This window comes from Stenella coeruleoalba (assembly GCF_951394435.1).
Source record: "Stenella coeruleoalba genome assembly, chromosome: 5".
Lineage (NCBI taxonomy): Eukaryota > Metazoa > Chordata > Mammalia > Artiodactyla > Delphinidae > Stenella > Stenella coeruleoalba.
The window spans coordinates 86,224,026-86,246,972 of record NC_137150.1 but is presented as its reverse complement, the minus strand read 5'-3'; the positions used below and the strand labels follow the sequence as shown (position 1 = coordinate 86,246,972).

At 43.7% G+C, this 22,947-nt stretch overlaps 2 protein-coding genes across 3 annotated transcripts in view; both read left to right on the top strand.

Annotated features, from left to right (window-relative positions):
* The window catches only part of TMPRSS7 (transmembrane serine protease 7), a gene marked incomplete at both ends in the record, with an annotated part of 49,821 nt that extends 37,101 nt beyond the window's left edge, over positions 1–12,720 (top strand). For both annotated transcript variants that reach the window (XM_079923026.1, XM_079923027.1), the window contains 7 exons: positions 1,356–1,463; positions 3,553–3,663; positions 4,448–4,564; positions 5,862–6,033; positions 8,820–9,088; positions 10,622–10,758; positions 12,550–12,720. In XM_079923026.1, the coding sequence (XP_079779152.1) occupies positions 1,356–1,463; positions 3,553–3,663; positions 4,448–4,564; positions 5,862–6,033; positions 8,820–9,088; positions 10,622–10,758; positions 12,550–12,720 (1,085 nt within the window). The remainder of the gene's footprint in view (positions 1–1,355; positions 1,464–3,552; positions 3,664–4,447; positions 4,565–5,861; positions 6,034–8,819; positions 9,089–10,621; positions 10,759–12,549) is intronic.
* Positions 12,721–19,538: 6,818 nt separating this feature from the next.
* LOC307187366 (TPA-induced transmembrane protein) overlaps positions 19,539–22,947 on the top strand; it is a 32,527-nt gene continuing 29,118 nt past the window's right edge. Inside the window, exon 1 of the mRNA XM_079923320.1 lies at positions 19,539–19,758. Coding sequence (XP_079779446.1) covers positions 19,621–19,758 — 138 coding nt within the window. The 5' untranslated portion in view covers positions 19,539–19,620. The remainder of the gene's footprint in view (positions 19,759–22,947) is intronic.

Genomic DNA, 22,947 nt, shown 5'->3' with positions numbered 1-22,947 from the left:
AACAGAAATTTATTTCTCACAGTTCTAGAGTCTGGAAGTCCAAGATCAGGGTGCCGGCATGGTTGAGTGAGTGCCATCTTCTGGTCTCAGACTTCTCGTTGTGCCCTCGCATGGCAGAAGGGGTGAGAGTGCTCTGTGCGGCCTCTTTTTTTTTTTTTTTACATCTTTATTGGAGTATAATTGCTTTACAATGGGGTGTTAGTTTCTGCTTTATAACAAAGTGAATCAGTTATACATATACATATGTTCCCATATCTCTTCCCCCTTGCATCTCCCTCCCTCCCACCCTCCCTATCCCACCCCTCTAGGTGGTCGCAAAGCACCGAGCTGATCTTCCTGTGCTATGCGGCTGCTTCCCACTAGCTATTTTACGTTTGGTAGTGTGTATATGTCCATGCCACTCTCTTGCTTTGTCACAGCTTACCCTTCCCCCTCCCCGTATCCTCAAATCCATTCTCTAGTAGGTCTGTGTCTTTATTCCTGTCTTACCCCTAGGTTCTTCATGACATTATTTTTTTCTTAAATTCCTTATATATGTGTTAGCATGCGGCCTCTTTTATAAGGCAGGCACTCATCCCATTCATGAGGGCTCTGCCTCCATCACTTATCACCTCCTGAAGGCCCCACTTCCCCCTACCATCACCCTGGGCGTTAGGATTTCAACATATGAATCTGGGGGCTGGGGCACACAAATGTTTAGACCACGGCAGAGAGAAAGGACTTATTAGTACTATCATGTTTAGCTGTAAGCCCAGGATTAAAGATTCCATTCCAGGGAATGGATCTTTGATGAGTAGCCTGGTTGAAGTGCCCTAGGAGTCCTGAGTTTTGAAACCAGTCATTAATCTCTCTAGGTCCAACTTCTAAGATCAGTGGTTCCTAATACATTTTGCCATAGAGATCCCTTGAAAATGTAATTAAAGGCACCAACCCTCAGAATAATGCATCTGGTCATAGGGGATTCAGAAACACCAGAAGGCCATTTAAATTCCCCGGGGATTCTAAAGACTGCACGCTGAGCATACTGGACTCAAAGGCAGCTTCCAGCTTTCTCTTGCTCCAAGTCTGGGATAAAGCCAGGTTGCTGAGTCAGGGATGGAGGTGTAGGAATTTGTACGTGTGACCTGGCTGCAATGTCGACTCAGAGCTTCTGGTGGATTAGTTTGATTTCTTTGTTCTTAAATACTCCTTTTTGGTCTTTCAATTACCAGCTATAGCTTCGCTTTGATGGAGAAATTGTATAATTACTACCGCTATGTTGCCACTCAGCCACTTAACGATTCACATTTCTTTGTTAATGTGGTCTGGTGACTTTTAGGGACCCACACAGATTTCCTGTGTCTTATTGTCTCTAGCCTGTCCTGTTGGATCTTTTAGATGCTCCTCCGGTTTATGTGTCCCTCAGGCCCAGCGCTGTGATGGAGTAAATGACTGCTTTGATGAAAGTGATGAACTCTTCTGTGGTGGGTATTTAAGCTTTTACTATGACTTTCTTAGGAATAAATAGCTTGTCAGGACCACTGTTGCTGCTGATGCATATCCTGGGTCTTTGTAGCTGTTATCTATTGCCACATAATAAACTATCCCCCAAACTCAGTGGCTTACGGCAATCGTTTGTCCTGGATCACACATCTGTGTGTTGTCTCAGGTAGGACCAATCTGGGCTGGGCTCAGCTGGGTGGCACTGTTTTAAGCTGTGGAGCCTCCTGAGCTTGGTTCTTCTCAGGTTGGGGTTGGTTCTACTCCTCATGGTTCTTTTCCTTGTTGAGCTAGTGGCCTGGCCCTGGCAGTGGTAGAAGCAAAGGAGGGGTGACCAAAAATATAAGGTTCCTCTTAAGTCCTGGGCTTGGAGTTGGCACACCATCACTTGTGTCATATTCCATCAGTCAAATAGCTGAGGCTGTAGTCAAGGGGCAGGGAAGTTTATCCTGCACACTTTGGGGCCGTGGCAAGGGTGGGGATGCATAATACTATCATAGAGAATGAGGATCTATGTAAATCAAGCAGCCACAATCTTAAACATAATCCTATTTTAAAGCATGGATCTTCCCTCTAGAAAGAAGTTCAGAATCTGCAGAGAAGTAAACACTTTCAGCATGCTCATTTATGGAGCACAGGTGTTGAGAATAAAAGAGTTGATTTTTTTTTTTAACCTGTATAGTTTGCATCAACATCACATTGGTAATAACTAAGTGGTGGGGTATTGGATATTCTTATTTTGGGCAGAGAGTCTCTGTATTGGTTTTTCATTACTATTTGCACCTAATTCCTGAATCTATCTCCAGTTTCAGGGAGCAAAATGGGGAGAATAGTTCACTGGACCATATGACACCACTGGCAACACTTTCTCCTAAAGATCCAGAGTTTAATTCCAATACAATTGCAATGATGAAGCTATTTAATCTTTTTCATATTTTGGAGAAATATTAAAGTTAATATAACTAGCTAAAAAATAATGTTCATAAAAAATAACCTGTAACTCCACACCTTTTTTTTTTATTGACAAAACAAATTAAAACCCTCTTAACTTAGGCTTCATTAACAATTTAAATCTATAGGGTCTTCTATTTCTTAAGAAAATAAATACCATTGTATAGTGATTGAGGTTGCTTTTGTTTCTTATGTTATTTTTATTCCCTACTATTATGCTCCAAATGAAAGTGATTACTGTTACTTCGTAACAAGGACTGTTTTTTAGTAATTATCATTTCTCATCATGCCATGTTGGGAGCTATTCTCTAGGAGTTGACTAGGTGCTAGATACTCTCAGAGTAAATAAATGAACTATTTCAGGGCAGCAACGTCCTCCCCGCTGATCCTCACAAGACATACCTCTGAAAAAACAGGAGCAGATAACAAAAATGATAACTTTTCAAAAAAACAGAAATGTCTAAGGAATTATACCTTCTAAGAGTGCTTGCTACTATATTGTGTCTGTCACTGGTCTAAAGGCAATTCCCGAAAATATTCCAAAGAAGAAAAATTGTAACAGATTTACACTGGTATTTCCTAGTTCAGGGAATGAGTGTCTCAGGGTAAAATAATTTTAAAGAGAGTTTTCCTTACCAATAGACTACAAGTCTGTTGTTCTTTAAGAGCTCACATTCGTTAATCTAGTCAACAAACTTTTAGTGAGCACCTACTATTTGATCAGGCGCCTGAAGAACAGAGATGAGTAAAACAAAATCCCCAATCTCAGGACACTCCATTTTGTTTAGGAAGGTAGACAAGTCCAATTTAGATAACAGTTTATGATTTTTATTTTCCTTAAAATCTTATGATGCATTTAATTGTAATTAAAGAAACAAACCACCAGAGTTTAATGTATTTCTCCACAAGCAAAAGTCACATCTGACAAGCTCAAAGTGCTAAGAATTACACCAAAATTTAAACATCTGCTTTTCCTCATGGAGGTGTCAGTTTTGAGAAAACACATGTTTTGTTTTGTTTAAGTCATCTTAACCGTTTGCACGTTTTGAGGGGCACTGCTGGTCATCAGGGAGTCCCACTGATATCTCAGGCTCACGAGCTTTCTGCCTGTTCTCCTTCCAGCGACTCTTAGACCTGCCTGCAACTCCAGCTCCTTCAGGCAGCACGGCCCTCTGGTCTGCGACGGCTTCAGGGACTGTGAGGATGGCCGGGATGAGCAGAATTGCACTCAGAGTGAGGAGGAGCCCTCTGCACTTTGCTGTCTTCTAATCAGACTCTTCTAAGCCCAAATCAAAATATCTCTCCTGGGTTAGGGCAATCGACTTGTCCCAGTTTCCCCATGGAAAATCCCAGGTCCCGGGAATCCTCCTGGGCCCAGACAAAGTGGAAGAGTTGGTCACTCTAACTGGGGTGGAGTGTGTGTGTGTGTGTGTGTGTGTGCGCGAATTCTGGAAGATTTCCCTTGCTGACTTGCTTTTAATGCTGTACACGACTCAAGGAAACTGAGGATCGGATATAGAGGGATTTGCCAGATACTGTGATAGGGTATGGTCTATTCTAGCCCCTGCAAAAACACACACTGCCAGAGTTGTGAACAAATGTGCAGTAATTCACAAAATCTGTCCATTCCCTCCCACCCCCAATGGTATAAAAGGACTGAGTATGGTGTTGATTTTTGCTCAAAAATTTTCTTGGAGAACAAGGTAAAGTAATGGCAAAGAAGCCATGGCTTAAGCCACGGATATGGCCAACTGCTTGGCATCTCCCCTACAGAGGAAGAAAGGAGAGACTATTGGGTTGATTCTCAACTAGTGCACCTGCCTGCCTTCCTTTCAGCGGCTCTGCTGAGATGCAGGGATGGGACAGTGTGGGGTTGCTTCATTTCCCTCTGTCATGTTTCCCAGAGCAGCAAACACCGATCCTGTGGCTAAGCCATCCTTTGTGGACGGAATTCAGTGTCATTAACTCAAATCTGTCTCTGAGTAGGAAAAATTCTTTCTTTTTTGCTCACTTTTAGGTATTCCGTGCAACAACAGAACTTTTAAGTGTGGCAATGATATTTGCATTAGGAAACAAAATGCAAAATGTGATGGCGCTGCGGACTGTCCAGATGGAAGTGATGAGGAAGGCTGCAGTGAGTAGAAACATGTTCCTTCTGATCCTTTGTATTTGTTCCTCAGTTGATCTGTTTTTCATTTTTATTCCCTTCTTGGTGTAATGCCCCAGGCAGAAGTTGCCACAGGCCAGGGAAGAATAGTAAACATTGGTGAACTGAATCTGAAATGGTTTCTCAGAATTAAAAATTCTAGAGTGGATTCTGTCTTCTTTCTTGATAATAAGCATTCATGCACTAGATGTTTATACTGAGAACTTTCACTTTCTAATAACTCTAATCCAGGGATAAGCTCTTAAATAAAAAAACCTATGAGAAAGGAAATAGGTACTGGAATGCCATGGATGACTTTGTTAATTATGCCTTATGTTGTGATCAATGTCAAGTGCTGGTTCGTTCCTTAGCTATGACCTGAGAACAGTAATCCACCCTATGTTATTATTAGTTGTGTGGTTTCTAATTGGCCATGTGCCAACTTGTTAATTATGTATCCTTATCAATACTATTTATACTGGAAAATAATTGCTCTGATAACTAGTTTTTCTTAACTAGGTTTTTTAAAATAATTAATTAATTAATTATTTTACTTTTGGCTGCATTGGGTCTTCATTGCTGTGCGCGGGCTTCCTCTGGTTGCGGCGAACGGGGGCTACTCTTCGTTGTGGTGCGCAGGCTTCTCATTGCGGTGGCTTCTCTTGTTGCAGAGCATGGGCTCTAGGCGCGTGGGCTTCAGTAGTTGCAGCACTCAGGCTCAGTAGTTGTGGCTCACGGGCTCTAGAGCACAGACTCAGTATTTGTGGTGCACGGGCTTAGTTGCTCTGCGGCATGTGGGATCTTCCTGGACCAGGGTTCGAACCCGTGTTCCCTGCATTGGCAGGCAGATTCTTAATCACTGTGCTACCAGGTAAGTCCAACTAGGTTTTCATTTGTTTGGTACTTACAAATTCTCTCCCAAATCAGCACAACTTCAAGGACACTCTCAATTCTGTTGCATTTGGAACTAATCGTTTTTCTCTACCTAACAACCTGAACTCCACGGCTCCTGTTCTTATCAGTACAGCTGTTACTAATAGGTCCGCTCCTCCCCTCATGTGCGTTATTGTACAGAGACTCTGTGTCAAGGCCTGTTTTCAGGAGGGAGGTAGTGATTTGTTGGTGCTGGTTTCAGACAGACCCGCATCTCGCCTCTCTAGATAAGCAGGGGATTTCAAATTGCTTATCTGGTTAGTCAGTTCCCAACCCAGCTCAAAACTTGACTGGATTTCCAGTTTTTCTTCCAAGTCTGCCTTTAATTCGTGTGACCCTTCCTTTCCTAAAGGCTGCAGCAGGAGTCCCTCCACCCTCCACCGCATCATCGGGGGCACCGACACCCAAGAAGGGGGTTGGCCATGGCAAGTCAGCCTCCACTTTGTTGGATCTGCCTACTGTGGTGCCTCAGTCATCTCCAGGGAGTGGCTTCTCTCGGCCGCCCACTGTTTCCATGGAAACAGGTAGGGCATCTCAATTCTTACTCTGAAGTGACCACAGACCACAGACCATACACCTGCCCCCATGTTGTGGGAAGAAGCTCCCTGTTGGACACATTCAGTCATTTCAACTGGTGGTTTTTTATTTTGTTTTGTTTTTGTGACATCAATTGTATGCCGAACATTCTTTTTAGGAATTATTGATACAAAGAGAAGAACACAAAGGAATATCAAGAGTGAACAGGCTTTTACCAGACTGAGAAAACAGGATAGGGCTTTCAAGTCAGAAGAAATTCTGTGGGAACGTGTGAAGACTGTGGAGTATGGGAATGTGTGGAGAACGGGTATTAAGGGATTGCTGGGGTACAGGAATCCCTGTTTAGAGCGCGAGGGTAGCGATTCTGCATCCAATTTCCAGTGTAGAGTGGGGGAGGATTCCTACAGTCCCAAGCAATTCTCTGACATTAGCTGGGTGTCCTATAATTCAACTCAATTCTGACTTTGTCTACCCAGATAGACAGATTAAACAGTTTAGGGGGGCTTCCCTGGTGGCGCAGTGGTTGAGAGTCCGCCTGCCGATGCAGGGGACGCGGGTTCGTGCCCCAGTCTGGGTAGATCCCACACGCCGCGGAGGGGCTGGGCCCGTGAGCCATGGCTGCTGAGCCTGCGCGTCCGGAGCCTGTGCTCCGCAACGGGAGAGGCCACGACAGTGAGAGGCCCGCGTACCGCAAAAAACAAAACAAAACAAACATAAAAAACAGTTTAGGGGCTCAGTCCTACAAAACTACCCCTCTCCCCCTAATTCAGATGCCAGTCCAAAGCCTAGGTCGTCACCTGAGCTTCTGACTGACTGGTTATAGAGGGGAGGTTCTAATGACCCCTTCCTTGGATTCTATTAATTTGATAGAGCAGCTCACAGAAGTCAGAGAAACATTTTACTTGCTGGCTTACTAGTTTATTATAATAAGATATAACTCAGGAACAGTCTGATGGAAGGCATGCATAGGGCGAGGTATGAGAAAGGGTACAGAATTCTCCATGCCTTCCTGGTGTGCACCACTCTCTCCGAATCTCCATTCGTTCACCAACCTGGAAGCTCTCCAAACCCCGTCCTTTTGGAATTTTATGGAAGCTTCCTTACACAGCCATGATTAATTAAATCATTGGTCATTGGCCATGGATTCAACCTCTAGCCCCTCATTCCTCCCTAGAAGTTGGGAGTGTAACTGAAAGTTCTAACCCTCCAATCACATAGTTAGTTCTCCTGGTGACCAGCCCCCAGCCTTAGCTGCAGTCCCAAAGTAACCTCATTAACATAACAAAAGACACATTTGCCCCTCTCATCACTTAGGAAATTGTTTTAGGAGCTCTATGCCAGAATGTAAGGAAAACCAAGTACATATTTCTTATTATAAATCACAATATCATGGGGGGGATCATGAAAAAGTCCATTAGGGTTGTCGTCCGAAGGGCTCTGTCTGCCTTTACTAATGGGGTTATTATGGGGCAGACACTCCACCAGCTAAGGGTGAAAGGGAAGCTCAGAAAACAACTTCACTAAAAAATAACCTTATTTGGAATCTATTGGAGCTTAGGTACAAAAATATGCCATTCATTTCTCATTCAGAATTTTTTAAAGTGGAGTATTTCAATGAATTTATACAATTAGAGTATTTGTTTCTCCTGGAAGTTACAGGATTCACGTTAATGACTAAAACGGCTACACTTCTGTTCCACCATTAGTCTTTTATGCTAAGAAACTGCTCCAAGTAATACGTGGCCCTCAATACTTCCCTGGGTCCCCAGTGCTGCCCGTGAGATGTCAGCTAAGCAGATAAGGGGCCACACTCTTTGGGGTCTGTCCTTATTTTTCTTCCACAGCTTCCACATTCTCTTCACCCCACCAGAGCAAAGCTGCTGCACCCACGGAGACAGAAACCTCAGGTGGAGGTTACAAGACCCTTGGTGACTTCATGCCAGCCTAGCGGGGTCAGGGTTAGAATTCTGGAAGGGCTCATAGGGAGTGAGACCCTGTGAATAGTCAAGTATGAACAGTTAGAGCAGTGATCTTTTTTTGCGGGCCTCTCACTGTTGTGGTCTCTCCCGTTGCAGAGCACAGGCTCTGGACGCGCAGGCTCAGGAGCCATGGCTCCCGGGCCCAGCCGCTCCGCAGCACGTGGGATCTTCCCGGACCGGGGCACGAACCCGTGTCCCCTGCATCGGCAGGCGGACTCTCAACCACTGCGCCACCAGGGAAGCCCTAGAGCAGTGACCTTTAAGGCTTCTGGTAGTTTTCAAGAAGGAGTTCCCTTACGTTCCTGCTTGGAATACTTTGATTTCTCATCTATTTTGGTATTCATATCATTTGAATTTGGCAAAAGGATCCCCAGACCACTGTCTTACTGGCCCTGTCTGTCTCCATCGAATACCACTGTCAGCATGAATAGGGAGAAGGTAACAAATGAATTCCAGTCACTAACCATCTTGACCTGTGTGTGATTCCTGAAATACTGGTGGCAAGAAAATCGCCAGCGTGTCCTTAGGGTGTGGTTGAGGACATTTTCTGGACCTTAGCTATCATTCACCAGCCCTGCTCTACCTTACTTCATCTTTGGTTTTACTGAGGAGACAAGGGAGGCTCAGAGAAGTTGTGCTCTTTGCCATGCCCATGGACAGAGGCAACGACTAAGATAGGGACTGAAAGTCAGACCTCCCTTCCTGCAGCCCTCCTCCCTCTGTGGAGTGCTCTTTTCCAAACCATGTCTGGTTCTTCAGGCCTCTGACTCCGTCCTTCATTCCTTTTGTACCAGACTCTCCGACCCCACACCATGGACTGCTCACCTTGGCATGTACGTGCAGGGGAATGCCAAGTTCGTCTCCCCAGTGAGAAGAATCGTGGTCCACGAGTACTACAACAGCCAGACCTTTGACTATGATATTGCCTTGCTACAGCTCAGTGTCGCCTGGCCTGAGACCCTGAAACAGCTCATTCAGCCAATATGCATTCCTCCTGCTGGCCAGAAAGTGCGCAGTGGAGAGAAGTGCTGGGTGACCGGCTGGGGGCGAAGGCACGAAGCAGGTGTGTGTGTCAGTGAACGCCATGCCCTCCTCTCCAGATCGTAGTAACTCGTGTTGATGTGGTACTTTAGGGTTCATGGAGAGGGTTTTTGTATATGATCTCATTGAGCCTTCTAAAACTCTGCGAGGTGGAATGGAGGAGAGTATTATAGTTCTTGTTTTATGATGTTTCCCCTTGCCCCAAAAAGAAGCAGGACCCACTTCTTAAGGGAAGGTCTCTGAGCAAGGCACTGGATAGATAGTATGGGCTCTTTGCAAACTCAGAGGGGTTTGCTAGCTCCCTTTCATCCAAAAAAACTGACTGATTTTCATAAAGAAGTGAAGGATGCTCTGTCACACACACACACACACACACACACACACACACACACACCTTACTGTGTCAACTCATAGACAGTTGTCTGGAGGATAATACGAGTATGTCCTTCACAAGGGCAACTAACTGGCCAAGTGAATGAGAGTGAGGGCTGAAATCCAGCCTGCCCTTAGCTTCCCAGACTGCAGATTCAGGCATAGGGGGTTAAATCACCCTAGAATTGATCCACCCAGAGGGGATACCTGTTTACAATTCTTCCACCCAGAGGGGGCATCTTTTTTCATATGCACAAAGGTCAGACTTTATGGTAGGGAAGTCCCTACGTCTGTCCTGCCAAGGATTTTATGGCCTAGGATTCTAAATACACAGTAAGGAGAAGAATCCAAAGTTTTAATCCAAAGGTTGGAGCTAATGCTTTCCCTTGATCTCCCAGTCATCTTGGATTCCCTTGCAGTCATTTCCAAGGGCTTAGGACAGATACATTTTCTATAGTCTTGAACCTTATCTTGGCCTTGCTTTGACACTCTCTAAAGATTCACTATGGGCAGCTTCTCCAGTGCAAACTGCCTACATTTAGTTATTGAAATCATGAAATTCACCACCTGTTTGGCCCTGCTGAGGGAAGGCAGATCACTGCTCGAACACCTATAACCTATCAGAACTGCGCTCAGGGCTTTAATTACATCATCATATATCACAAGAGGAAAGAGTCTATTCAAACACCATATCATGGGACATTTTCTTTACAAGCATGAGTGTGTGAGTGTTTATTTTTCTGAATCATCTTAGCCACAGAGGTTAGAAAAGGAAGCGAAAGAGCTATATCCACAGTGTTATGTTTTTATGGTTCCGAGGACACTCCCATATGTCAGTTAACATGCTCCACTTAAGGGACCTTCCTGACCAGTGAGCATTGGTAATAACCGTTGCTGATTCACAGTCCTGAAGGCCGGAGGTACTTGGTGAAGGAGTAAGGCACGGTAGCTCAGATGGTCGAGTCAGACCTTGGGTCTGAATCCTGCTCTGTTCCTAGCTATTCTTGTGCTACTGGTGAAGTCCTTTATCCTCTTAAGCCTCCATTTCTTCATCAGAAGAATGGTTACCATAATAGAATTTACCTAAAAAAATTGTTATGAGGGTAAAAGGAGAAAATGAGTAAATTGTCTAATAAAGTAAATGTAATCATTACTGTGATTTCTACTTCTATGTGTTTTCCAGACAATAAAGGCTCCCCTGTTTTGCAGCAAGCAGAGGTAGAGCTCATTGACCAAACCCTCTGTGTTTCCACCTATGGGATCATCACTTCGAGGATGCTCTGTGCGGGCGTCATGTCAGGCAAGAAAGATGCTTGCAGGGTAAGTCATCTTACGTTTCCCTTGCCTAACATGTTGTACTTTCCATAAATGCTTTCACGTTTAATCTATACAACACTGGGCAATCACTCGGGCAGGGGCCTACCTTCATTCATATATTAATTATAATCCAATAGTCTGAGATCAGGAAAAGGTGATTAAATAGTAATCGGATCTGTAAAACTCATTTTCTAGTCGCCATGTATTTTCCTCCAACAATTAGGGAATGAAGTCAGCATTTATCATTCTGTCATGATTTTCTTATAACCCAAAACTGAAAAACAAAGCAGAACGCACACACGCAGTGTTTTAGGATCACCAGCTATTTCTTAGCAGTGGCCATGTACCTTCTAAAGAAACAGTGTTTTATTTACTTACTCCTTTAACGCATAGGCTGGGGGAAAGGAAAGAGGAGTGGGAGAGGTGACAGGGACACTCATCTTTATGCCTCTGGATAGGCCTCCTGACAGTGGTGAAGTTGAAGGTCATCTTTGGGGGGACAGTCCTATGAGCCTCAGATTCCACTGTATGCAGATATCTATTTGATTGCCAAAAAGTGAACAGATGATTTAGAGAATGAGGAGGGCAGGGGAGCTGTTCCCGCATCTTTACATAACCTTAAAAATCATCTTATTATAATACTGTAGTGACTTCTATCTTCTAAGCTCCTATTTTGTGGCAAGAGCTGTACTAGGTCCTTTACATAAATTCATTCAAATTATTCTTTCATTCACATTTTATAGAAGAGGAAACTGGGGCACAGAGAGCCTAAGTAGATTACCCAAGGTCACACAGCTAGTTGAGCTGGGATTTGAACATTTACCTCTGTAATGCTAAAGCTACTATATTTTGGGTGCTTCCTGCAGCTAGTCGGTTCTATAGTCCTGTTCCCCATAGCCACCAGGGTTTAGAGGTTAAATTAGACTTCGTAGAGTTGGTGTGGCAACGGTTAAAATAAAAAGATCCCAGTCTCCTACTAGCTAGAATTCACCTAATCGGGTTTAGAATTGTAAGGGTGGCACCCAGGGACACATTCAGAATGCTTTTTTTATCTTTGCCTCTGAGTAAGGTGTAGCTTCAGGTATGCTCCAAAATAAGGAAATAAAAATCCAGATATTATACTTTAAATACCGAGCACAGTAGGAATTCTGTTTAAACATTGAATTATTTCAGCCTTTGCTTTTGGAGTTAAGATGTCAGAAAGGACTCTCAAGTGAGGGTGATTTCTCTGTAATAATTATCAGCCAGTGATCCTTGGGGTTTCATAATTGGACCTGGCCAGCTAAACAGGGTCTCCGTTTCTTTCTTCCTCAGGGCCATGAGCCAACACTAAAGTTGCATGACCTAGAGGTAGAAGTCAACCTACCTTCCAAGATAACCGTGCCTCAAAAGGTTCTTGTGAGGATTAAATGACCCAAAACAGTGCTTAGCACATACCAGCACTAAATAAATGTTAGCTATTATTATTATTGTCATTATTATTACTATTGAGGTTCGTTATTTTTTTGGAGGTATGTGAGAATTGTTTCCTCTGCAAGAATCTTCTGATGTCACTCTTGGCCTAAAGAATCTAGTTTCTTATGATGAATGCACCTTTTGATTATAGGAAAAATAATTCTAAAATGACATTGGAAGTTTCGCATTATTTCTTGTTACTTCCCCAAACTGCATAGTAGTTAGCCAAGCAAGAACCTGTCAGAGTAGGCGTTTGCTCACAATTCATTAGACACCTTAATGCAAAATTGATGATCATGGGACAAATGTGCTTTTTACTTACATTATCTTCTTGTGTAGGGAGATTCGGGTGGACCTTTGTCCTGTCGAAGAAAAAGTGATGGAAAATGGATTTTGACTGGCATTGTTAGCTGGGGACATGGATGTGGAAGACCAAACTTTCCTGGTGTTTATACAAGGGTGTCAAACTTTGTTCCCTGGATTCATAAATATGTCCCTTCTCTTTTGTAATTGTGCAAGTTTGATTTTTGACTGTGTTTTATGTGATAGATTCTTTTAAAAAGAATGCAATAATTATCAGTAAAATGAGATAATTTTTTTCTTCTGGAACTCTCAGATTGCATACATTTGGTATTGAAAGACAGAAAGATTAATATGTATTTTATTCCCTGAAAAATTGCCTCAAGGATAGAGCTGTATTCATTCTTAAGCGTCAAAGGGCCATTGATTCAGGAATGGAAGAAAACTAATGTCATGAACCAAACCTCTAAAATAAGATAAAAAGTGGGTGAGACGCTCAAGAATCCATACCTTACTTTATGTTCCTATTCAAGGGCAGATATTTATAAGGATCCAGGCAAAACTGATTTATTGAAATAAGTTCCATTAAAATACCATGCCAGATCTTCAGTGTTCTAATGAAATTAAATGCATAAAAATGACTCCTTCACAAATGCAAACAAAGCTAAACTCAGGTATTGACAGAGGAAGTACCTATATTTTCCTTATTTTCTACTCCAATTTGTCTAACCATATCACAGGACTTTTCTTCAGCTGTAACACGGTAATATTGTGTACAGAGAAACCATCAAACAACTAACAAAACTTATTTGTCAATTACTAATTAGTAATCTTCACTAAAACGATAGAATGAAGCATTGTGGTAGTTGGATTGAAAGCACTTACAGGGGATTTAAGAAAATTGTGGCAATGCTGGTCAGCAGTTGAAAGACAAAGGAATTTTTGGATGACTGTTTTTTTTGTTTTGTTTTTTTTTGCGGTACGCGGGCCTCTCACTGTTGTGGCCTCTCCCGTTGCGGAGCACAGGCTCCGGACACGCAGGCTCAGCGACCATGGCTCACGGGCCCAGCCGCTCCGCGCCATGTGGGATCTTCCCAGACTGGGGCACAAACCCGTGTCCCCTGCATCAGCAGGCAGACTCTCAACCACTGTGCCACCAGGGAAGCCCTGGATGACTGTTTTGAAAGTGAAAATTTTCAGAATATTATCATCTGACTTCTGATCCCTTTATAAAACCCCAATGGCCAAAACTTTCTTTTATTATCAGAGCTGTGCAACACCTAGCATAGTTGTAAACCTATAGTACATGCTCAATACATCATAGTTCTTGATTTATTTTGTTTTGATTTAGAGTGTTTCACACATAATCTCAGAATAAACTTTTCATTAATAGAGGCTGTACTTAACAATATCACCAAGTAGGTAAAAACAGCAGAAAGGAGAAGAATGATATTATTTTTTTCCCTGGGACAAAGTTAAAGAAAGTAATAGCAATGTTATTTTTAAGTAGGATCCAAAATAATGAAATTGGATTTTATAGGACCTCGGAGAATCTTAATGTAACAGCAAAAGAAGAGAGAGTAAAAGGTGTCATAACCCAGATCAGATAGTAAGACTGAAACCTGGATATGATTTCCCTGAGATAGTGAATGTTTTCCATTTCACAAAACATATTTTGATTTGCTAAAAGACTGTTTCCTTCAGATAAAGGAAAAATGTTTTAATGATACACCTCTGAAGAGGTCCCTGAGGATTCAGTAAACTGGCTGTGGCATAGTGCAATTCAGAGGGCCAAGTGTTCCCCTTAATCCACAAAGGGAGATTTAGCTACTGAACCCATGGCACAGAAGAACAAATTAGGCTGACAGTTCTTAAAACCTAGGTTTATTTTGCCTGGTATTGCTGTGACTTAGGTACACGGTGAATTGTACTTTTTACTTATGGTGATTTCTAAGGAGATTTGCTATTCAACAAAATACCTCACAACTTTGCATAAGTTTGTGATCTCAGTGAGGAGATGGAGGATGGCTAGCATGATCTATCAGATTCATCAGAGGGAGTTTTCAAACCACGCATACATGCTACCATTCTAAGCACTTGCTGGTGCTAATGTGTGTGTACCATGTTCCTCATCAGTGCAGACATGGGGAAAAGGTTGAGAAACACCAGTTTAACTTACTTGGCTACTTCATGCCAAGATGCCTTTAGAATCTGAATGATGTAGGAATATCGACTTTATTTTTGCAAAGGTGTGAGTAGAGGCAAATTCCAAGACTGGTTTAGTTAACAGAGTGGAATGGTCTCCAAAAACAAAGACGGGAGCATTTTCATGTGCTAGACTATTGGGGAGAATTTGTAGGGACTCACCCTTCTCAGTGCCTGGAAAACTGCAAAATGAAATACCACAAGCCAACCAACTATTTCTCATTTGTTTTCTGCTTGATTATCCCGAGAGGCTGATCCAATTGCTCTAACTGCTGATGTTCAGCATAGTACTGCTTGCCATCTGTCAACATATGGGTACAAAATGTGGTGGGTTTTTTTGTTTGTTTGTTTGTTTTTGCGGTACGCGGGCCTCTCACTATTGTGGCCTCTCCTGTTGCGGAGCACAGGCTCTGGACGCGCAGGCTCAGCGGCCATGGCTCACGGGCCCAGCCGCTCCGTGGCATGTGGGATCTTCCCGGACCGGGGCACGAACCCGTGTCCCCTGCATCGGCAGGCGGACTCTCAACCACTGCGCCACCAGGAAAGCCCCCAAAATGTGGTGTTTTGAAGAGGCATAGATCTATTTGAAGCTAATGAGATGCTTTGGTGACCTCACTTTAATGATGTTACTTTATTTTTTGTTTTATATGATAACCATTTAGGAAATTATTTGCTCTTAAAGGAGATGAAGAAAGAAGAGCAAGTACTATGATAAGAAAAGCAAAACTGAAAATCTTATACTGGTCAGCAAGTCTTGGCAAGAAGTATGTTCGAATATTTTAATGTTATTTACATTTGACCCCCTTGAACGAACTAAAGTACTTGAGTCAATAATAATTTTTAGATTATATTAAAAAGAACTATTTGTGCAAGAACAGTATACTTTTAAAAAGCACATTTAAAGAACTATTTATGAAAAAACAATATTCTTTAAAAAGCTACCCCTATAGAAGTCAGTTTTGAAGAAAATGCAAAAAGAAATCTATATAGAATTTGATTCCTCATTCACAACTCCTAAACTTCAACAAGAATTATTTAATCTAAACCTGGTTCTACCTCCAGGGAGAAACACTTCTTTCTAACTCATCTGAAAATCTTCAGTTTAGAGTCAGACTGGCAGGATAAAAAAAGTCCTCAAGTAGAAGTTGGTACATTCACCTACATTCTAGGTCAGCTGTCTGGAGATGAAGAAATTTGCAGTTATCAGAAATCAGGAACAGGTTGCAAATAAGAATTTAAGTAGTTCAGGCAATATGGGGAGGTGTGAGCAAGTGTCAGCAATCCAGAAAATGTGACAATACAGGAACACAAATCAATATCAAAAGAAAGTATATTGGGGCTTCCCTGGTGGCGCAGTGGTTGAGAGTCTGCCTGCCGATGCAGGGGACACGGGTTCGTGCCCCGGTCTGGGAAGGTCCCACATGCCACAGAGCGGCTGGGCCCGTGAGCCATGGCCGCTGAGCCTGCGCGTCCGGAGCCTGTGCTCCACAACGGGAGAGGCCACAACAGTGAGAGGCCCGCGTACCACAAAAAAAAAAAAAAAAAAAAAAAAAAATACATTGAATCAAAAGTTATTGCTGGGTGCAAAGAGTTTGGGGTAGGTGGGTATTAGTTACAGAGATACTCATAGTTATGGAAAGGAAAGGAATATTTACTGCGATTCTGCTTTTGCCAGGCACAGGAATAAATGCTTTACTTTAATTACCTCATTTAATCCTCCTAACTCTACTGGATAGGAATCATTTTATAAGGAGGAAAGAAGCTCATAGACTTTAAACAACTTGCCTAAGAACACACAGTTAGTGAGGGTTTAAATTTGATCCTAACTCTTCTTGTCTTCAAAACCTATACTACCATAGGGATGTCAACAGTGTACAAGGGCTAGTCTTATGAAATTCTGGAAATGCATTCGAGTCTAGATAAGAGAATTAATAAACCTCGCCTCGTGGTACTCAGAAGGCATTGAGAGATGTGGTGTAGAATATGTTTGTGACAGGAAACAGTAGCTTTCTGGTTCTCTGGGAGAGTGAAGGAGATTTTAGACATCTGTTCATGGAGAAACCAGGCTTGGAAGATAGCTACAGTCCATCCTACACAACAGAGGGAATCTCCCACTGAGAATGAGCTCCTGCAGTCAAATGAGGAAATTATGGGAAATGTGGTCTGGGGCTGGGTAAGGATAGGAGTCAGGGTTAGAGAGGTTTTAATGGTTCTAGTCAGGGTCTAAGGCCCTGGGTCTAGCAAGCTGTCATTACCGAGAATATTCAAATTAATCAGCATTTACAGAGGGCACTGTGCTGGATACAGAGTGGAGTACTGGGAACATAGATACCTCGAGGAGATTAAACAACTGGTGGAGGCAGACAAGGAAAGAAAAATTCCTGCTTATATTCCATTTTAGCCATTCTGGCCTCTTTACTGATTCTCAGACAGTAAAAGTCAGACAGATTCCAGTCTCAGGACCTTTGTCCCAGAGTTCCTTCTTCTTTCAGAAATCTGCAGAGCTAATTCCTTGCCATCTTCAACTCTTTGCTCAAATTTCACTTTCCTAATGAGGCCTAAGTTGGTCACCTTATTTATAATCGCAACTCCCAACTGCACCGCTCAGCTCTCCAACCTCCCATACTCTTCTTTACCTTTTTTTTTCCCCATAGCATGCACCACCTCCTGATGTTCTAAAAACATTATTTAAGTTTGCTCCCCCTTAATAAATATTAGTTTCACAATGGCAGTGATTGTGTTTTATTTAGCTATCTCTTCAGCTACATCTCAAGCACCAAGAAGAATGCCTGACACAGAGCAAGAATTCAGCACTACTTGCTGAATTAAATTAGACTGAACATGTGACATGGTTAGCACAGGAACAACGTGTATGGGTAGCAGAGAAGAGTGTGGATAACTTTTGGTGGAGGAAGGGAATCAGAGAAGGTTTACTGGGAAAAGTGTGTTTCAGCTTGGATTTAAAGATGAAGGGGAGCTGTCCGTACAGAAAGTGGGCTGGAGTGGAAGGAAAAGCATTTCAAGCAGAGGGAGCATCATAAACAAAGACGTGGGGAGTGGCAACAGAATGGGAGAAGGAAGGACCAGCCAGGAAGAGGAATCTGGTCAGACCAGAGGAGTCTACTGACTACTGAATGTCTGAGAAGGAAGACTAGAAGTTAGTTATTGTAGGGAAAGGTATACATGCAGGCTTCCTCTCTCTTTTCACCTCTGATTCATTCTCTGCTCTTAGCCTGGGAGGCCGACCCCCAACCTCCATCACCAGTTTCCAGTGGGAGTTAACGGGCAAAACCCTGGCAGGTGGAGACAAAGATCAGAGAATTTTTCCTCTCTGCTGGACTGTAGTCCTGGCAGTGGCTGCAAATTTTTGTGACTATAGATCCTATCAAGAGGGCCCACCTGATGGTTCTAGTTTTTAATCAAGCTCTAGTCCCTTTTAAGCCTCAGGGTACGGAGGGCTTTCTCCTGTGGCTAGTCCTTGGGTGCCTTGGTGCCCCTTCTTGGTTCCCTTAACCCTTGCTCCTTCATCAGAAAGCCTCTTACAAAATCCCAGCTGAGAATGCAGACTGAGTCCTGCCTTTTAGGGCAGAGAAAGCAGAAGTCAGTGCCGGCCAGCAGCTGAGTGGCTGCAGTTAGCACAACCCCATCCAGCAGGCAGATGGAGTCCAGAGTCCAGATGAGCTGGCAGCAGGCAAGAGACAACTAGAGACCCCATATCTAGGCAGTGTCTGAACTGTAGGCATCGAGGGTGCTGGATTTTTGGGCACAAGTCAACATCTTCTGAAATGGAGCTGATTTATATGTGCCAGGTCCAGGTCTCAAACTCATCTCAGTATGTATGTTTGTTGGGGGCAGGGAAGAAGTAGGGAAGCAAGCCAGCTCTGAGCAGAAGCTTGAGAGCATCAGCACACCCTGCAGAGCAAACATAATTTCAGGCTCTCAAGACCAGAAGTTCTGAACTATGGACTGTGGATTGTGAGTGGGTGCATATACTTTTTCCTCAGGTTGTGTGTGTGTGTGTGTGTGTGTGTGTGTGTGTGTGTGTGTGTGTGGAGGTGGTGATGGTGGGGTATCTTGACCCTCTTCCCAAAGGTAGATAATAGCCAACGTTTATGAATGTTTGCTATATGTCTGAGTGCTCTGCTGACATCAACTCTATAAATCGGGCAACAACTCCCTTAGGGGGGTACTAACATCATGTCAGCTTTCCAGATGACGAAACTGGGCACAGAAAGATGAAAGTCCAAGGTCTCGCAGTTAGGAACCCTGTGAGAGGGGATTAATCTGGGCAGCCTGGTTCCTGAGCCTGCTGTTCCCTCCACCACTCACTACGGTGTCTTTGCCTGACTCTGGACTCGTAAGAGGAAGGAGTGTATTCGTATTATGCACCTTCATTGGCTCAGAACCTCGCACGATGCCTGGCACGCAGGAGATAGTTATATGTTCATAGTTATATGTTGATTAAATGAATGAAATTTTGCTAGACAGCGAAAACTGGGGCAAGCCCGTGCAACAGACAGCTCCTCGAGGAGGGTGGAATGTCCATCCATGCCACAGCCCGACGCCCAATCAGGCCCTCGGCTCAGCTTCTGCTTTGTATATGTACAAATAGCAAAAGGCAGAGCAAGCAGCGCCCTGAACAAACCAGAAAAACAGCCCTCTTCCGCTGTGTTCCGGAGCTCACAGCAGCCCAAGGCTGCGGCACCTGGCGGGAGCTAGGGGCGCTTCCCGGGCGTCAAAGCCCGCCTCCAACCCCCCACGCCCCACCAGGCCCCGCCCACCGCCCGAGGGCTCCCCGCCCCGCCCACCGGGGGCGTAGGGCAAGCCACGCTCGAGGCCACTTTGCACCCTCGGGTGTACGCGTCCTGCTTTCTGGCGGGCTGTTTAATCCTCCTCTCCCCGTCCATGGAGGGGGCCGGGCCCCCATCGCCAGGAGATGACCTGGAGCTCTCGGTGATCCAGGGGCAGCCAGACGAGCAGACGCCTCTCAGTGGAGCCGTCCAGGGCATCTTTCCTCAGGAGGAGGAGCCCTGCCCAGTTCAGGTAAGGCCGTCTTCGCTCTGGCAGCGTTATCCGACGGGCTCTGAGCCAGGCTGCTGGCCAGGACCCGGGCCTGGCACCGCAGTTTCCGGTTTCCAGCCAGCTTTCTGGGCGCAGCAGACCCCAAGCGCCGGTGGTGCGCGCTGGAATATTCTGAATGGAGCAGACACAACAATGTCCTCCACCTTGAGCCTGCCCGAGGCCCCTCGGATCCCTCCGGCTCCAAGGAACTTGAGGAATCTTATCCCGGAGGTGTGCGGCTCCTCTCTTCAGAGAGAGAATCCCCAGAGGTAGAGGTGGTTTTAAAAAGTTCATTAACTTTTAATTTGGTTTTTCTGTTTCCAGTAGGGCGAGCCAGCGATAACTGGTGTCTCCTTTTCTTGAGAATTCTTTGTCTTCCTTTCCTATACGACCTTGCGACTTGCCCTCACCCTCCACCCTCCCCCAGCCTTCACCCACCGCCCACCATCCCCCATCCCGGCTCGCCATCCCCTGGGTCTACACTTTCTGTCTTCTCTCAATCTGGCCATTTGATTTCACAGGAAGAGATGTAGGGGAGAAGGGAGAAAAGAGCAAGTACAGAAGGCCTGGGGGGTGAACTTGCCCTGCTCAACTAAGGGGAATAATTTACAAGTTCTTGTCTCAAAGAACTAGACCGCCTCATTCGCTTTGGCCTCGTCTCAGTTTCTAAGTAAGTCCCTGGTGATGTTTAGGCTGAACTCTTCTGTTTCAGCTCTAACAGGGGCAGGAAAATTATTCATTCTGATCAAATGCTTGTAACACAGCAGAGACTTTGAATTCTACCTTCTGATTAACCCTTCTAACTGGCTTGATGTTTACTTGGTATATGGAACTCCACATATATACACATATGGTTCCAACCTGATTTTTCTAGGGCCCTCTCCTCTACTGCCATCCCTTTGGCAGCTCAACTGCTGATTTCGGGGATACGCAGGAAATTCAGAAGTTGAAAGCATTGCTTTTGCTTCCTCCCTGATTCCTAGTAATACTGTAAAGTCTGCTTTTATAGGTACCCTGGAGAGTAATTTGCTACCTTATATTTGAATGAAAGATGAATACCATAGAAAAATGAAAGTTGGAGGAAGATGATTTGATCTCTGTGCAAGTGGCTGCAACTGTGGACTTGCTGTACGGATCCTCCAAGGCGATGTCTAGGAATGGGAATTGGGAGTACTTGCCTCATGTCAGATAGACCCAGGACACCCCACGGACTCCATGGTTTGGGACTGAATCCAGAGATCTGAATTCTGGTGACAACTTCCCCATTAAAAGGTGTGTCCCAAGGCAAGGCACTAAGATCTATGTTTTCCCAGCTGTCAACTGGTGGTAATGTAATGTGGCCAACCAGTCTTCTTTGTGAGGCCTGGGAATGCATGTTGAATACAGTGGAGGAGTAGACTGTGCAGGACACATACAGGGTGTCAGTATTTTATTATCATTTAACCTACCTGGTAGAGATTGCTTTTTCATGTTTTAATTACTTCCTTGTTAGCCAGGTATATACAGATATCTGAGACTTCCTTGTGAACCAGCTTTGTAGGAAATACAAAGCTGTGTAGGAAATAGGAAAGCTGTGTGAGGGACAGAATGGCGTGAAGATGAAGGGTTACATCAGCACTTGGAGAACATTCTAGAAGTGCTTGAAGAGGAATAATTTTTAAAAAGAGGAAAAAAAAATCCTCATCTAATGTGTTAATCATTCTCTTTGGTTCCATAGAATCAGCTGAAGTGTATTTTAAATTGAAAAGTCAACTAATGTAGCCACAAGCGCAAGATCCAGACTCTTAAGACTTTTGTGTGTAGGTCTCTTTAAACTATATGTTAAGATTTCCAACTTTGAAATGTAGCATTAAGTCCATGTGTTTTTACTAAACATATATTTTGTACCTATCATGTGCCAAACACTTCTGCTACGTAAATGCATTTAATGAGCACAACAAACTTCAGAGGAAGGGGGTGGCATTCTGATTTGACAGAAGAAGAAACTGAGTGAAGAACTTGAGTCTCAGGCGGAGTTACCAAAATACTCAAGTTCACCCAGTGGTGGCTCTGAGATTGAACTCAGGCTGTTTTTCAAACCTATGCTGCTTTTGTTGATTTATTTTATATGTCTATATATATGTACATAATTTGAATATATAAATATATATAACATATTTATTTATGTATAATTGCCTGTTATATATTATTACTAATTTCTGTAAGTTATGGAACGTAGGTGAAACATGAGGAATTGAGTAGCGTATCTGGCATGATGAGGGAGATGTGAGCAGACGGGTAGACGCGTGACGAGCAGGGAAGAGTTTGAGAATCATCGGGAAGAAGACATCCCATATCATGGGTATCTTCCTACTTGGAAGGGCTCATCTGGGAGGGTATTCAAAGGCAGTAGAAAGAACTTTCTGTTTCTTAATTTGGGTTTGGGGCTTGAGGGAAAAAGATTGTAAGCCAGTGAACTTCACTTTGCCTGCCATCACTGTAAACATGGCAATATAGTTGGGTCAGAACTGGAAAAGGCATTAGGGATAATTGAGTAAGACTACTTTTCTTTTATGGCTCATTTCACGGACTCCGACCTCAGTTTTCAGGTAGAAGTCCCAGAGGCATCTTAAGGGATGGCAGCATCATTTTGATAATAGCAGTAATAATCCATGGGTAGTTTTGAGGCAGGCAATACATATATGAATGGGCTAGCTAAAAATTAGCCCATTGACATGTGTTGTTCAGAATTTAGGACAAGACTCAGCTGGCTCTTTTGTGCTTGAGTCAACAAGTGGATTAAATCCCACAATGCAGATTACAAAATATAGATTTTACTGTGTGCTAAGAAAAATTTCCCCTGATCTATATAATACCTTTTCCTAATTGAGCCAAAGAGAAGAAAAGCTTTTTGTATCCAAGAGATACGTAGTCCTGCCATTGTTTCAGGACCTTATGTCATGTATTTGGACCTTATTTGAAGAGGGATGTGAATATATCTGGGGGAATAGTCAGAGGAAAGTCACAGAAATTCTTGGGCCATATGCTGCCATCATAGAGTGTAAGATGCAGTTTGCAAAAATCTTCAGAAGCCACTCTGGAGAAGAACCTGCCTGTGGCCTCTCCTCATGGCCTAGAATTTGGGCAAGAAATGCTAAAGAAGGCAGTGAAGGAGGCATTGTGTTTCCATGG